This window comes from Acanthochromis polyacanthus, chromosome 17 (assembly GCF_021347895.1).
Source record: "Acanthochromis polyacanthus isolate Apoly-LR-REF ecotype Palm Island chromosome 17, KAUST_Apoly_ChrSc, whole genome shotgun sequence".
NCBI classification, from domain to species: Eukaryota; Metazoa; Chordata; class Actinopteri; family Pomacentridae; genus Acanthochromis; species Acanthochromis polyacanthus.
In genome coordinates, this window is record NC_067129.1 from 22,893,077 (window position 1) to 22,910,737 (window position 17,661).

The 17,661-nt window shown below is 39.1% G+C and overlaps 1 protein-coding gene across 3 annotated transcripts in view; it reads right to left on the reverse strand.

Annotated features, from left to right (window-relative positions):
• ntm (neurotrimin) overlaps positions 1 to 17,661 on the reverse strand; it is a 528,885-nt gene that overhangs the window by 27,399 nt on the left and 483,825 nt on the right. For all 3 annotated transcript variants that reach the window (XM_051937546.1, XM_051937547.1, XM_051937545.1), the window contains one exon: positions 16,460 to 16,585. In XM_051937546.1, coding sequence (XP_051793506.1) covers positions 16,460 to 16,585 — 126 coding nt within the window. The remainder of the gene's footprint in view (positions 1 to 16,459; positions 16,586 to 17,661) is intronic.

The following is a 17,661-nucleotide window of genomic DNA, read 5'->3' on the forward strand; positions in this document are numbered from 1 at the left end:
ACAGATTGTTTTGAAACAAAGCTTCCTGAAAAAATAATACCAGTGACATTCTTCATTCTACTTCATAAAAAATACCTACTCCCTTTAACTAATACAGTAAATGGAAGCAAAAATATTCTAGAACTGTTGACCTTCGTGTCATAACATCTACTGTATTTTCAAAGTGCTGGTATCTGGTAGTTAATACATGAACTTGATACAGAACTTGCTGGAAATGTTCCTCTGTACCCCGATGTGGGTATTCCATTAAAAATCAGCTGTTTCTTGCTAGAATAGTCATTTACCACATTAACAATGTCTCGACTGTATTTCTGATTCATTTAATGCTATCTTCACTGAAAAATACAGATTTTTCTTCCAAAATAAGGACATTTCTGGGGAGTCCAGATAGCTTAACTGGTTGCGTGGGCGACCCACAAACAGGGGCTATAGTCCCTGATGCAGCGGCTTGGGTTAGATTCCAGCTCACGGTGGTTTGCTGCAAGTGTTTCCCTCATTCTTCACCCCTACTCTCCTGTCTGCCTCTCACCCCACTTCTCTGATTTTTTTTAATTACGTTTCAGCTTGCTTCACTGATAGCCACAGTTCATTGGACTTCATATTGAGAACACTTGAAATGAACTCTAGACCTTTTATCTGCTCTGTGCAAATGAAATAATGAGGGAATGACACACACCTGGCCACGGAACAGCTGAGCAGACAATCGTCCATTTACCTTAAAAAGGTGGAGGACACATACAAAATGGGTTTTAATTCCTGCTCCATTCACCCGAATTGGATGTAAATACCCTCAAATTAAAACTGAAAGTCTGCACTTAAAGCTCATCTTGACTGATTCATTTCAAATCCACTGTGGTGGCGTGCAGAGCCAGAATGCTGAATATCGTGTCATTGTCCAAATATTTATGCACCTCACTGTAAGTGATTAAAATCAAATATTATATCAACAATATTATTCAACAACGATAATGCTTTCTCTTGTGTTTCAAATATGAGAAATACAACATTAAAAGTCTTCATCCGTTATCATATAGTAGTTGCTTACTGTTGCTAAATATACAGACTGATGGTGTTTACTGAGCACCAATACAAGCAGCAGGGCCAGACGCTGCGAAGGCTGTTTACTGAGCCAAGATTAAAATAGTAATTTGAGCTTTTCAGAAGCCTTCAGAAGAATGTCAATACATTCTGTTTTATTGCAACATTCTTGGACATAAGACACCTGAAGTGATAAGACTTTGTAAAAGGACAGCTTCCATTGATCTGGACTGAGTTCACGAGTTTGATGTTTTCTTGCTGCCAGAAAGCTAACCTCTATTCTTCTGTAAAAACAGACTAATTCACGGATGACAGAGTTACCAAAGAATCTGTCAGAGGGAACTGAGTCAATTTGTAGTCTGCATTGTGTGCATTAAAATCCCCTGTAGTCAGGCATTAGGACAAATGACGGCTGATTTAATGTCTATTATGGTCACAAATTCTGTTCACGCATGTTTTAAAATAAATTTTGGGATGAGCTCAGAAAAGCGTCCCTCTTTCAGCAGATGCATTTTATAACACCTTCTAGTCTCATCATACTTATCACAAAACGGAAAACAACCCTCGCTCTAACCATAACCTTTGTGCTGAGGAGAGGGAGCAGCAAATGTCCAAAGAAGCCATCCACTAAATTGTGGACTTCATAGTATTGCACAATTGGAAAGTAATGTCCAGGCACTGACAATACTTTTATCTTTCTTTAGGAACACAGCAAACGAAATCAACAACAACAAAACCGCACAAAATCCACACATACACAGTTCATAATGCACTTACGTGATTCACACAGAGGAAACATGAAATTAAAAAACATTTTTCCATTAAGCTCATAAAACTGACTACATTGGTAAGAAGGGCAGTGGTGGGAGGGTTCCAGTGGACCAGCATTTTGAAACCATTTTTCTACCAGCGGCCATAAAAATTATAAAGAGTTTGAGACCTTTGGCAGTATTTCCAGGGAGCAAAGAAATAAAATCAGATATCAGGTTGAGAAATTAAACTGCCCACTCCTTTTACAAAAAGGCAGAACGGATAAACAAAGCCACAATATGAGCTGAAACTGTCCACAGTCACTCCACCAGAAGACCGACTTATTTAGGATTTCTCCTTGGGGTTTAAAAAATATAAACAAACCAAGTTCTTCCAGCTGAGTATCCCTCCAAACGAGAGAATTAGTGGGAGACGACGATGCTTCCCAGCCTCACCTTCCCTGACTTTATGAGTTCTGTTTTGAGGTTTTTCTTCCACATCAATTTTTATTCACTAAAACTAAACTCTTTTTTTGCCTATGGTTCTCTTAGTTTATTTCTTTTTTGTTTGTTTGTTTTATTTAAGTTATTAAAGTCCCAGTTAATATCTGAATTATTCTCAGTGGCTTAACATGATCTGACTTTATTAGTTCCTCAACCTAAATCAAGTGTGAGCAGATGCTACAACCTAGCATAAATAACATCACAAATTCAGACCTAATTGCACGAGGGTTTTCTAATTGTTAATTAGCCTTTCAACACCATTAGCTAACTCAAAGTAGCATTAGAACACAGGAATGATGGTTGCTGGAAATGTTCCCCTGTACCTCTATGTAAACATTCCATTAAAAAAAATAGCCATTTCCAGCTAGAATAGTAATTTACTACATAAACAATGTCTAGACTGTATTTCTGATTCATTTAATGTTTTCTTCATTGAAAAAAAAAAAGCTTTTCTTTCAAAAATAAAGACATTTCTAAGTGACCCCAAACTTTTGAACGGCAGTGTGCATGCAGGGTCAGCTCATTTTATATCTGATTACATTTGGATAGCTCTGACAGAGACAAATTCTGCCCTGAATGCAACTAAGTTTATGTTTTTTTGATACAAAATTATTCATAATAACGGGGACTGACTTCCTATATTTGGATATACACTATTGTTATTGATTATGAATAAAAGTGTGAGTTTTCATGGAAAACATGAAATTGTCTTGGTGACCCCAAACCTTTGAATGGTACTGTACATTTGCAGTGGAAATCAAAATGTTGAAGTCAGATTTAAAACTGACACAGCACTTCCTTTAGATGTTCAATCAAATATTCAGCACTTACATAATCTGCAGTGACCTCACACATTTCACACTGTACTGCCTGCACTAACTGGCAAAACATCCCAGTACCCCAAAATAGCTCCTTTTTCTCACAGCCGTCACTGTTGGCTAATATCACCACTTGTTAAATTAGAACAGATCAATTGCATTTGCTGACATTTAACTCACTGAAAATGACACAAAATGAGGCACAGCAGCAGCTGGGACACACCAATAAAATCATACAGCCAGCATGCTGGTATTAATGAAAAGATGATGTAGGGTTAGGGTTAAATAATCTGCTAAAAAAAAAAAAAAGCCACATAAAAGCACCCTCTCTGCTAACATTGCAATAAAGTGAAAGTCTACGCACAAAGAAAGACAACAGCAACAGCTTAAAGTTGCTTCAAAAACAGGCTATAAACACTCATCTAAAATGGTATGATACGGTATCATCGTGCTTAAGGTTTTTCTTTCACCTTCAGAAGGGTCAAAAACTACAACTACTCCATCAACTTCAACTCGAAATTAATCTTTCTAAGCAACCAGCGCTGTGAAAATCTGGGAAACTTTTATTGCTCCTAGGCCAGATTCAATCATGTGCATGTTCATTCCGGCTGCCTTAATGCACCGGGTGTTGGCCGGCCACCTGGGCCGACAAACTTTGCAGTCAGGTTGTGCGGTCTGTGGGAGATACTGAGGATCACTTCTGATCCGCCACAAGCCCTTAAAGCCATCTATCTATCAAAGGTGAGGGGGAGCTGGGTCACGGCTGTGTGAGAACCCCGGCCTCAGTCTGAAATCATCAATCTTTATGCACGCACACACGCACACACGCACGCGCACACACACACACACACACACACACACACACACACACACACACACACACACGCAGAATCTTTATTTATTTAATTCAGTCTGTTTAGCACCCTGGAGTGCTTGCAATAGCTGGGCCCGAACTGAATGGCCCCGGGCTGGAGGAGAGTTGCACTGCAGTTGGGAGATACTGGAACACAAGTCTGGACCTCAGCAAGGACCAGGACATTTTCTGCTCTGCTCTGCCGCTCTCTGTCTGACTCTGTGTGGCAACTGTGCACTGTGACTCTTTGTATTCTTGCTCAGCTTTCTTATCAAGTCCCCAGTCGAACAGTGGGGATGAAACCGATACGGAAAAGGTATCTGAAAAACATAGCTGCTAGAATTCAGCACATTGAGACTGAGCAATTTGAGAGGGGGAAAAAAAACACACACAACCAAAAAGAGAACAAAAAATAAATAAAATAAACACTGAATCACTGTCTTTTATCTTACAAGAGGAAAATCAAAATGACAGTTTCTCAGGCTCATGCTAGTCCATTTACATTTTCATCCCACTCTAAACTAAAAGCCAATAGACATCCCTGAATTGTAGTTTTGTTGGTGCCTGCGAAAAAAGGATCCTCACTATGAATTTCAATAGACTTTCTCAGATATGGATTTTAAACAGATAAATAAACATAAGCAGCCAGTCGATGCATTCATTTTGATTGTAAAGAACACTGAGATGAGCACAGAATAGAGTCCCTTTGAATAGGGCTGCCTGTGAAAAATAGCTTGTTTTACATAAAGATTCTCAATCAGTTTAACGTCGCACAAAAACTCAGCTGTGGTGGAAGTGTAGCTATAGGCCTAACACACACACACACACGCACGCACGCACGCACGCACGCACGCACGCACGCACGCACGCACGCACGCACGCACACACACATACGCTTCCACCGTTATCTTGCAGTGTAATGCACAGCATAGATCTGAACTGTCTCTGTTAAAGATTAGTTTTAAGACCTTTGCTTTATTGGAAAACTCACGACACAAACAAAATGCATAATAAAAGAAGCAAGAGAAATGCAAAGAAACCTGGTTTAAACCACTGATGTAACAACTACACTGTGGGCACCCCATGGCGGTAAGTCATCAAGGTACACTGAACAACTGCAGCTTGCAGTCCACATTCATCAACTTTTAAAGAAGAAAAGCACTCAGAGAGCACAGCACTCCGCCAAGGCTGCTCAGTGGTGCCATGCCACTTTCTCGCAATGATACTGAAATCTTGAAAAAAAATCTATGGATTCAAACCGTAAGCCACATCATTGCCAAAATCTAATCAGCTGGTCCTTGTGTCATTTCTTACCTTGGCTGAAAATTTCATCCAAATTCGCTTGTCCGTTTTTGAGTAATGTTGCTAACAGACCAACAGACGGACAAACGTACGCCGATTGTCACATTGCTCTGCCCTTCCTTGGCGGAGTAACAATAGAGGCTCTTCAATATATAGACACCTCTCTTACGTTAATCAGAAAACATTCACTGTGTTTTTTTTGTCTTTTCTAGAATGCAGTCTCTCCCTCATGAGGCAGGAGTTGCTAGGGCACCTATTACATATGGTAAACAGTATTCTGTGGTAACAGAGGAGGAAACACAACACACATATGTGCTTTTAATGACAATTAAACAACAAGACACAAATTTAAGCATATGAGTGTCTACTTTTAAACCCAGTGTGATGTATTGTGTGGCCCATAGATGACTCAGCTCAGTCTCCTCCCACATAAAGATCTATTTAGAAGCGTTTATAATAGATAGCACCTTTAAGAGGCCCGAGGAGGAAAAAAAGAAAATCTCTCTTTTCACATCATAACCTGGCGCTAAGGCAGCAAAGAAATCAGCTGTTAATGAGATTTCACAGTAATAGCACCCGGAGTCAGGTGAGTGGTTCAGTCCCATGACTCAGAAACATGTCCTCTGTCGAACTCATAAGTTTTACTGTTTTGCCTCCTTTAGAATAAATATTACAACAGAGTGAAGGGACTGATAAGCCTTCTGTAGAATCTATTTTAGATTCAATTGTCTGTTTCTGTTCGTAATCATATCACAAAGAGATGAAGATCTTGCTTTCATAGGTTACTGATTTGCTGATTAACAGAACTGGCTAATGAGGCAGATTGTTCTAAATGGATGCTATTTCAACTTCATTTTTACCCTTAAGCTGAAAAGGACAAAAAAAAGGGCATTCTACCTCCACACTGCCATTTAAATGACATTTATATATCATTCTCAGTAGATGTGGTACACTTGAACAGATATGCCAATTAGGGTGATGACTTTTTTTTTGTTTTTTTTCTTAGTAAACGCTTAATTTTCCTCACTTTTCTTTTTATGAGTAACTAAGACACAAGTAACCAAATTTATAAGTGAAGCATTATTCATCTGGTCTAAATCCATATGTATGAGAGAAAGAGTAATAGCACCAAAAAAATGGATACTACAGATAGATAAAATGAGGTCAGGCAGACCAGACCTTATTTATATTCAGAGGAACTCCCAGGTGTTTATCCCAAAATAAAAGCCATGTGCTACCCTCCTGCAGGAAAGGATGGGTGCTGTGAAGCAGCTTGCTCACTGGGCTCCATTCCGTGCCCTCCACCACGACTAGGTCACAGCTCTAGAACCGAATGACCTGTATATCCTTGGCCCGTAAAAATGTCAAGCCTTTGTTTTAAATTCAACATGTCTGAGAAAAGCCAGGAGCAAAAAATAAAAAAATAAAAAAAACTGGAACACACAACACCATCAAACATAACACCCTCTCCAAAATAACAAATATTTATTTCACATGGCTGCACAGAGGCTTGGTGGTTAGCACTTTCGCCTTGCAGCTAGAAGGTCCCTGGTTCGCCTTCCTGGGATCTTTCTGCATGGAGTTTGCATGTTCTCCTTGTGCATGCGAGGGTTATCTGTGGGTGCTCAGGCTTCCACCCACAGTCCAAAAACAAGCTAAGGTTAATTGGTAATTCTAAATTGTTTGTAGGTAGCCCTGTGATAGACTGCTGACATATCTAGGATGTCCCCAGCCTTTGCCCTAAGTCAGTTGGGATAGATTCCACTCCCCCCATGACCCTAATGAGGATTATGCGGCGTATAGATGATGGATGGATGGATGGATATTTCACATGGGCTGTCATAGCTTGAGTAAATAGAATAAAGACTTCTTGAATGCGATATTAAAGTACTGATGTGACTGATGTGATTAAGGTTAAAAGCAAGCAATAAGAATGCAAAGGGAACCAAAGTGGCTCCAGTGGGAGCTGATGGGTTCTAACACACATATGTTTACTCGCATAAAGCAGCAAGTCAGAATTCTCCAGAGACACAATCTGTCACTGCCTCAATGAGTCAGTGTTACCCACTCCTCTGACTTCATGCTAATAAACACTCCATCTCCTCATCCAGCTATCTGTACTGCTCCTGTACGAGTGTACAGCTGAATGTAGAATGGGATTAATGTCGAATCAACGTTTGACTATATCATCATCACACAGTGCAAATCAATAACTTACTCCACCTCTACACCAAAGTACAAGAGTAGCTGATAAGGTTGTCCGTGGCATGTAGTCAGCAATGAAGTTTGACAGAAATTGGGCTTGGCAGCAATGTCTATTGCTCACATACAGCCACTAACGATATCAATTTACAACATGTCACAGACTCAGAAGTATGGCCACCACCGTCTTTAAGTTGCCATGTAGCCAGTGGGAATTCCTGACATTGCTCTGAAATACAGAGAAGGCAGCACAGTGGAGCTGGTGATTTCCTATAAATAAAACTGAAAGAATAGTTCACATTTTATGGAAAATATAAAGCAGGTTTAGACAGACAGACAGACAGACAGACAGACAGACAGACAGACATAACAAAGAAAAAAGCAGCACACAATGCACAGAGTGCACAGATATAAATAAGTACTTTCTTCTTGTAGAAGGAACATAAATGTTTACAGAAAATTTCTGTTAAATTGCACATATTGTCCTTATTTGCATCAGAAAAAAGAAAATACAACAAAAAGCATTCCTATATACTCTCCTGTAGCATTAAGAGTCATTTTTATCACAGAGATTTGTACCTGTCTCAAAGACAACTTTACAAGGTCAGTTTTAACAACATGAAATATCAAATCCTAACAACAGTTTTGACTCTGATGAAATCAGAAATATGTATTTATGTGCATATTATGGAGCACAGCATTAAAAGTATGAGCTTGCTAGGCATCAAGGAGACCAGGAGGGTTAAGATAAATCACACATGGTGAACTCAACAACTATCTTTATGGCTGACCACCATTTGATAATGATAAATAGTGCTGTGTTCACGTCACATATATGGATGTAACATGAGTGTGCTGCCCAGCTAAAGCTTGCTAGCACATGTACATAGGTAGCCATCTGAAATTTGATATCCATTCCCTTTTATTGTTCCCTTACCCTCTATTTCTGCTCCTCCACCTTTTCCGCCTATCATGCCCAAGCACAAATGTGCATGAGCACAAATGTGCAACATAAATTATGTGGTTTGTTTCACAAAACTGGGTTTTTTTCAGTGCTCACACAGAGTGGACAGCTAAAAGACTGCAAGAAAATATTCAATAAATTCCAGTGGAGACATATGCTCCACCTTTAATACTGGCAGAAGCTCTGATACTTACAGAAACAGAAACAAGTGTGCATGGATCAGCTGAGATCGGTGATATCTCTCTTTGTCTAACATAGTCCCAGAAGCTGCTGCGATGTTGGAATTGACAGAGGTGTATATTAGGAGAACCACACCGGCTATCAGCCTCATACAGTCCTGGCTTTGACATTCTATCCGTCACGCTATCATCTCTGGAAACGTAGCATGACTCCATTGTTAGCAAAAGTGTGGATCTGATATCCTGACAGGCTCTCTACCACCTTCTACCATGCAATGCACTCAAGACCACTCCCGCATGTGACATAAGATCACAACGCATCAAATATGACACCGAAAATGCTGACTTTCTAACCTAAATTGCTTTGTTAAGGTCTCATAAAATGTATAAAACCATGCATTAACTTTTGAAACAGACATATTAGGTTAACATTAAGTCAAAAAGTCTGACAACTTTCTGTTTAAAAAGACAGAATGATTGCTTCGATTTTCTGGCTTACTGTTTTGATATATCTGCTTTAACTAAGCAGAAGAAGAAAAAAAATAAGAGTGTATTTGGACCCATGGAAAAGAAAACTATTGGTCAAGGCAGTAACAGAGATTTTCTTCTCTAGCCTCCACAGAATCTACAGCAATCAGCAAAGGGAGTCACATCTGTTCAGTACAAGCAGTGACAGGATGCTGGACAGTGTGGCAGTATGTTTAGTGTTGCATTTAGTGTTCTTTTTTTAACACCAGGGGACTTTATTTTGGACCAGAGTGTACAAGGTTACATCAATGATATGCTGATTTCACTGAATGCATGCCATCCTGTGTGAGTGGTCAAACTACAGAGGAAACATGGTCACAAACTTGATTTTTTTAAACTATTAATATTCAAAATAGGACACATGAATGATATTTTAATATTGTGACATATATTTCGGGAGAAAGTAGGTCACAATGTACTCCTTCATCCCCTAAGACATTTTTGTGGATAACCCCTGAAATATAGCTTTGTTTTCATGAAGTGACAGGACAATGAGAAAGTGTATTCAGCATAATTTCATGCTATAAACCAAGGACAGAGGATTCATGGTCTAGTGGGAAAGCTAGCAGAGCAGTTAGCGGTCTATCCTAGGCTGAGATAACACAAAAAGTACAAAAATAGCTGGTTAAGTGTGCAGAAAGCCTGTTATTGGATTGGAAAAATCTACAACATACAGGATTTAGGTTGCTAAGAGCCAAACAAAGGATATGCAGCACATCACTGCAAGACAAATGTTTCATGTGGACCTTGAGAGGAAATAAAGTGGGAAAGATGATGCAGTAAATAAATCTGAGATGAGTTTAAGTCAGTGTATAGTTCCCATCTACCAAGTTGCACCACAGCACTCAACCACCCAACACTATATTTACTTTAAAGGCATTAGAGGAGTTTTAATTTCCTACGACTTTGAACGTAGCATGCGCATGCGCACATACAACCTCTCCCTCACCCCCTCTAACCTCCCCCCTCTTAACATTTACGAAGAAACGCCCCCCTCCAGAAACTTGCGTAGGACTCGTGAAGTTGCCTACAGTCGCAGTATAATACAATACTACATTTTACCTGTCCAGAAGGAATTTAGCAACCAAGGCATCTGTCTTTAGGTCCATTTGTTGCTTGAGCTGACGCCATCGCCCAAATGACTCGCCAATAATCACTTTTGTTTTTGCATTCTCGCGATCCAGTTGTCTTTTATTTTCTCTGACCTCAAAAAATGCCTTTCTTTTACGGCTGGGTCCCCCTGGATCTTTATCTGCCATTATGTAAAAAAAGATGAGCAAAACAAGTTGCCAGCTAGCTACGAAGCTATACCAAAGCAACACATACAGAAAACACGTAAGTCCAAGGCGTACGTAATCTACGTAACTAGATTACGTACGCCTACTAAGATTACCTACTAAGATTTTTGATTGACAGGAAAGGGAGCAAACCAAACGCCTCGGTCCGAGCGTGTTGATTGGCTGATGTTTTTCAGGTCCTGCCATGTCCACAGTTATTTTTTTAAATTTTTTATTCTTTTAGAAACCATACATACAAGTCCACTAAAGGTCAGTATATTCATTTTATGTGAATCAGACAAATTAAACAACAAAAACATCCTCCATAATGCCTTTAACAAAGGCAGTGCTGCTAAAAATAAAAAATAAAAAAAACTACTCAATGCATTCCAAGTAAATACTGCACATTTTACAGCACTGTAGTGGATATTCTTGGTGGCCTCACAATGAACCCTGACAATCTTGGTGATGCTTCTTCCACCGTAAACAGCAGGCCGACATTTGTGGGACAAATCTGAAATCTCTCAACAGCTCTGTGCAAGTGTGCACTGGCTAATTTGCCAGCCAACCACATTGCTGGCTCACAGTAACACACGACGATAACAGCTCAATGAATGAAATGACAGTTCTCCAAAAATGAATAATGAAAAATAACTTTGAGATTCACACATGATCAATCCAATGCTATGTGAGGCACACTGTGTTTCACGTTGTAAATGGTCACATTATATATTAAAATGCCATATCGCACATCTGCTCGTCATATATTCAAATAATTAACGACAAACTGCAGGCTCTTTTTTAATTTTTCAAAATGGGCCATGATACAAAAGTCTTTAAAATGATGCACTGTAACAGGCCTAGCTGTTCCATGTAGATGTGTGTGTGGTTATTCAGTGGGAGTCACGGTGGCATTTACATGTGATTTAATGATAGTAAATTGGATGGTTGTGCATAATGCCACTGTGCTCGCACATTTGTTTGTCTGCCTTCAGGGATTTAATGAACTGAAAAAGAAGTGTCTCATTTAGCTGTAGACAACAGATACTGTAAGGATTACTCATATTCATTTACAGATGAGTGCAGATGTCACTGTAAATGTTATTTTTGAATTTTGATTTAAACACACTATAGAGAGTTAAGAAGCAGATACAGTTCAGAAATATCTATTCTCAGTACAAAGCATCAAACCAACCATTGTGCTCCTATCTCACAATGAATGGGGTTGCGATCCTACTAAAAATCGGGCCACGAATTCTTTAAAGATTCCATCCGTCAGAAATCATATAACAATTGAGTAGCCATGGTAGAGTACTGCACTCTCTGAGTGTTGTTCCTGCTAGGACTCGACTTTCAAGGGTACTTCTTCCACAATCCCACTAGTAATATCAGATGTTCTGTGTAATGGCAGACAGTTCAAACTGACAGTCTTAAGACAATCTACAACAAAGATCCATTCCATGAAATTCCAATAGATATGCTTTCCTGAGTTCAACTCTGGGGAAAGTTTGATTTAGTTTTGGAGACACCAATTCAATATTGTCTGTACGTCTAGCGGTTTGTCATTTATCCTATCAGAGGCACAAAGAAACATATCTTCAGGTGGCCACATTTGGGAGACAGTCAAAAAGGCACCTTGTTGTTTTCATCCATCAGTTCTTTATTGTTAGATTGTGTTAGTATTAGTATAATATTAAGAACTACATTCACTAATGTTGTTTTATAACTGATTGGCAGAAAGCAGCTTGACTGATTTATTGATAAAATAGACCATAACTTAACAGTGAAAAGTCCTTGTTTATACTGAAATACATTAAAGAGAAGGAGCTTAGTAAATACGCATTGATTAGCCTGTATTTTACAGCTACAGGTTTTTGCTTTAGTTAGATCTTCGCTCCTCAGTCATAGAAGTTGCTGGATTGAGTGTCGCTTAAACTTCAGAGAGCAACGCCATTAAACTGTTGAACACATTCCAATATACAAGACACAAGATGAGGAACATAAATACTGATGCTCATCTTGCGGACCCAGCAATAAATCCAGTTTGAAGCAGCAGCTACAGTGTACGGGAGACTGCCTGAGTGTTTCTGTTGTTCAAACATCGGCTGCAGGGTCCTGGATATAATAAACGCTGCATAGATGACAAGAGAAACTCCAGGGACCTTATCCAATCTTTAGAACTACCTCACTGGTAATTATAGTATTATCAAACTTATTGTAAATACCCCAAAGTCCTCAGCCTTGAGACTCTTTGACCAAAGGAGTTTGACTATTTGCAGGCAACTGCTTTCTCCCCTTAAAACAAAAGAACAAAAACAAAGACTAAACCCACTGATAGTTTCTCCGGTGTCCCCATAGCTTGTATAGTCAACCTTGTCTGAAGGAACATATTTTGGTAATTCAGATTTTGTGCGCCTATGTTTAGGCACTGGCAGCACTTGGCTAAGATGATGGTGTTCTGTTTGAATACAGTGTACACAATAAGACAATAAACTCATTTACATTTATTTGACCTAAACTCTACACTTAACCAAAGGGCTCCTGATACCGAATTCTGGTTATGCGAATCTGGTTGTGAACCTCGTCTCTGTTGTGAGACTCAAGTGTTTTGTGTGCCCACCATCTATGTACCTCAACCATCTCATCTAATGCAGCTCATTAATATTGTACTTTTGTCAGTAAAACAAATAATTAGATTAGGGTTTCTTCTTTTTTTTTAACCGACAAATTAGAAAGGATGGTTTTAACCTTACTGACATATTTCAACTGATGTCTGCAGTCTTCCTCAAAGCGTCATCTGACATGTTGATGACGTGACCCGCCTTGCAGATCTGTCAGAATCTGTCATGCCGGTCAAGCCTCTCGACGATGGTCTCTGGAGGAGGGAGTCCCAGGTGTGCGAAAGGCTGCTAGCCCCATCGCCCCAGTTCATGGAGTCGTTCACGGAGTCGTTCACCCGCTCCTGATCTACCGTTTGTGCCAGTTGGCCTCTGATGCTATAATCCTGCTCTTGTTCCAGCCCATAATGTTGTTGTTCCCTTTGCAGTGGTCCGTGATGGCGGATTTTAAGTTTTCTTGTTCAGCTTTTTCTTTTAGTGTCCTTGTGAGTCATCGAGCTGTCTCTTTTTCACACTTTCTTGTGTTCCTTCATCCTTGTATTGAACGCTCTTCCTGTTTCTCCCATGTATGTTATTTTCGCATGATTTGCAAGGTATTTCATAAATGGTATTACACTTGTGTCCTGTTCTATTTTGTCTTTAGGATGTATGAGGAACTGTCAGAGTTTGTGTGCTTTTACTGCTGTGTTGATGTATTTTTTCCTTTTTCCATATCAGATGTAAGGTATAGTAATTGTATCTCTGATCTTACTGTCCGGCTGGTGTGCGTTTTGTTCTCATTTTTTTTTTTTTGTTTCTTCTCTTTGTTCTTTATTTGATGTTTTCCTTTGTTAATGGCCCATTTTGAATATTGGCAGTGTGTGAGTGTGTTTTTGAAGTGTTTGTCCTCCTCCTGTCTGTCTTGGTCTTTGGTTATGATGCTGGTCCGTTCATAGAGTGTTCTAACTACTGATAGTTTGTGTGCTGTGGGGTGTTCTGATGTCCAGAGGAGGTACTGGTAAGTGTTCATGTGAAGATATAGTCTGGTTTATTTCTTCTTCATGAGTGAATTGTATGTTGCCAGTGTCATCCATGTTGTTCAGATGGTCTGTGGGCTCTTGTGTGTGTCCAGATTTTATTTTTTCCAGGCGCATCTTTTCCAGAGTGTGGGTCTACAGTGTGTGGATGGCTTTGGTTTCCAGGTTACTCATTACTCATTATTGCTGATAGTGAATCTCCCTTTTTGCCTTCTTCCTTTGAACTGAAAAAAGGTGGATTTGGCAACAAACCGTAGTCGTGTGGATATTTTTTCAACTGTAAGGCTTGTGTGTTTTTTCAGAGTCCTGTCCTTCCTGAGGCGTTCCTGTGAAATGTGTAGTGTGATGAAAAATGTTTTTTTCTGTGAATAATGATACATCTGACACGAAGATCTGAGTTATTGTTCCAGTTGTTCTGAGCTCTTGCAGTGATGTTCTGTTGTACCAAGGAGGGGTTTGATGATGTCTACCAGAGCTTTTGAAAGGTTGTAGGTGACTGATGCAATGCTGTCCACTATAGGACGCAATGTGGTGTCTTTTTTGTGAATTTTAATTTTTTTTTGCATTCCATATATAACACAACTGGTAACATTTGCATGTCTTAGGTGGTGATATGCATCTTACGTTATTTTATTGGTTTCCACTAGGGGTTTCAGTAGTTCTTCTAATGTCTGTTTCTTTATGTGGGGTCTTTTGTTCAATATTTCATAGATGTTTCTGTCTTCCAGCATGGTTTCCATCTGTTTTTCGTATGAGTCTGTGTCCATAACAACTGTTGTGCTTCCTTCCGGTGGAATAGTGATTTTTTTTTGTCTTGTCTGAGTGGGTTTATTGCCTTGTCTTTTATTCTTTGTGATGTTGCTTTGATGTTTGCTGCTTTTAATATGTCTGTGACTGTTTTGCAGGGTTCTGCTTTTTGTCTCTGGTCCTGGAGTTTTTCACTTGTTAGTTCTATTGCTAAGATGTATTCTTCATGTAGTATTTTTGTTAGTGTAATGGTGAAACTTAAACCTCTGGATAAAACAGTTTTTTCTGTTTCAGTGAGGGTGCGTTGTGATAGACTACGCACCCATTTTTCATTGATTTCCCTATGTGTTTCTTTGCTTCTGTTTTTCCTTTCCATATGTTTGTTTAATTTTCGGATCTAGTGATTTTTTGTTTGGGTAAATTCCTCTTCATATATGTTTTAATTGTGTACTTATCTGCTCCTGTATGCTCTGCTCCAAAGGAAAGTGTTCCTTGAGTTTGTTCAGCTCCTCTTTTAATTGTGCGCTGACTTTTTCAAGTTTGTTTACCGCTCCTTATCCTCTCGCTGCCTTCTTTGCTATGTTAATTATGTTTTCCGCATTCTTGGTAGGGATGGAGTTTTTCATGTTGAGGCCTGTCGCTGTTATTCCCTCATCTTTGCATTGGAGGTTGGATTTAAGGTGGTTCTTGGGGCCTACACCCTCTCACAGACCTGAGACTCCCTCCTTCAGAAACCATTGGACGGCAGGGTTTGTGGCCAGCCTGAAAGATTCTGACAGATCTGTCAGGCTGGCCACCTGATAAAAAGACATGTCATCATTATGCCGGATGATGTTTCTAAGGAAGACTGCAGACAGTAGTCGAAACACGTCATTAAGATAAAAATCATCCTGACTAATTTGTCAGAAAAAGAAATGCTAATGTAATGCAAGAAGACAAAAAATATATATAATCAATTTAAACAACATAATGTAACTGAGGAAACTGTTGCATTGAATGGAAACTTAAATTCCAGTAGACAGGGTTGGTACACTAATGTACACACGATCATGTAGCATTTCAAAAATAGAAACAATTATTTTCACCTCTCAGTGCTTATCTCATTACAGACAGGTCAGTCACACGTGTACGTGAAGATCTCAATTCCCAAATCCCAGCTTTAGAAAAGGACAGCAGAGATAAAGACACAAAAGCTTTTTTCTTCTTTTTTCCCCCTCCAGTCTTCAGTAAAGAAAAATGTCATTCAGCGCTAACAATGCAACAAACCTGGTTTTGGACATACCTGCGGGGGCACACTTGCCTCTTTTGCAGTGCTCAACACTATGCTAATGTTCTCTGCATTAATCCCGTCATTTAGACTGCCTCCAAAACATTTACATCCATCTAATTATCCAAATTAATTATTCCAATTACAACAGGGCCAGTTTATTTTCCTGTGAATGATCACGTTGTAATGATGAACTGGAACCAGGTAATGATGGATAACAACTGAAGCGAGAAATCCAGCAGGGGTCAAACAAAGTCACTGAGAGGTGTAATAAACACAGAGGATTGAGGGGAAGAGAAAGAGGCAGTGGCAAAATGAAGTAGAAAGCACATACATTTAACACTATAAGTACAGCAGTAAACTGCTCTGCAGCTAAATACCTTTAAAAGAAAGTTACCTGAAGAGGAGATGAACTTCCAACTGATGGAAGGTTCCGGTTTACCGCTGGCTTGGCACAACAGGGTGATATTGGAGCCTTCATTTACCACTATATCCTTCGACAGGTTGATGATTTTTGGTGGCACTGTGAGAGAAAATGAAAAATATGTAAATTTAATCAAATGGTTATAGAGGATCCTCTATGGATAAAGTCTGAAAATAACCCTGGCAACATTACTATGACATCCCCAGGGCTACTTCTGATTTTATATATTTCAGCCACGGCAGTTTCATAAAAGAAATTCTGGGTAACAGACAGTTTGACATGCGTATTTATTTACCAAGGACAAGTCCAACAAAGAGACATTATGAACGTGCATTGTGGAAACTGTATTTCAGTATTTTACTGACCTACAGTCTGACCAAAGGTCAATATATCTTGCTCCATCAATTTTGGTAATGTTTGCTTCTTTAATGTGTGTATCCCAAATCCCCAATCACAAGGGGGGTTTATAGGACAAACTGGAGTCAGCATAAAGTGTTAGAGTAACCCATTAAAGTCTGCATAGTCATTGCTGGAATGCTGCTTGTGACGTGGAAACTAACTCCCAAATCATGGGCCGGAGTCAAAGACTTTACAGTGTTCAAATGTCTAAAAAGCTTCTTTAAAGATCTTTAAAGAATCACCAGAAGAAGTCAGCATTCGAAGGCAGCAGGATTTATTGTCAATGGAAAATCCAGGAGTAGTTCTTAGTAGTGATAACACCACAAGAAAAACCAGAAATACTGAGCTGTGCATTGTCTCTTATGCTGTGAGAATTGGTCAAAATTATACCTTTATGTATTGTTATGTTTCCGATACACCTCTTTTTGAAGTTGTATTTCCTTAAGTTTATACCATTATGTTTTGAGTCCTGCATGTGTCATTTTCTGAAAAGCATGCAATCTGTCTTTAGACCAAAAATATATATTTTACTTTAGGATCATCAGTCATTACTAGAACCTCCATTATTTTGATCATTTTTGAAGATTAAATTGAAAAAATATTCATACAAACCAAAGTTGAATAATTTTCTTCTGGTGTAAATTCTGAAACGAAATTAAAACTTTACCGCACATTTGGGGATTTTTCGTTATTGTTTGCTTTTTTTAGACTATCATTTAATTGTTCTTATTACTAGAAACATTTCGATATCTACAATTTGATCCATTTTTGGAAGC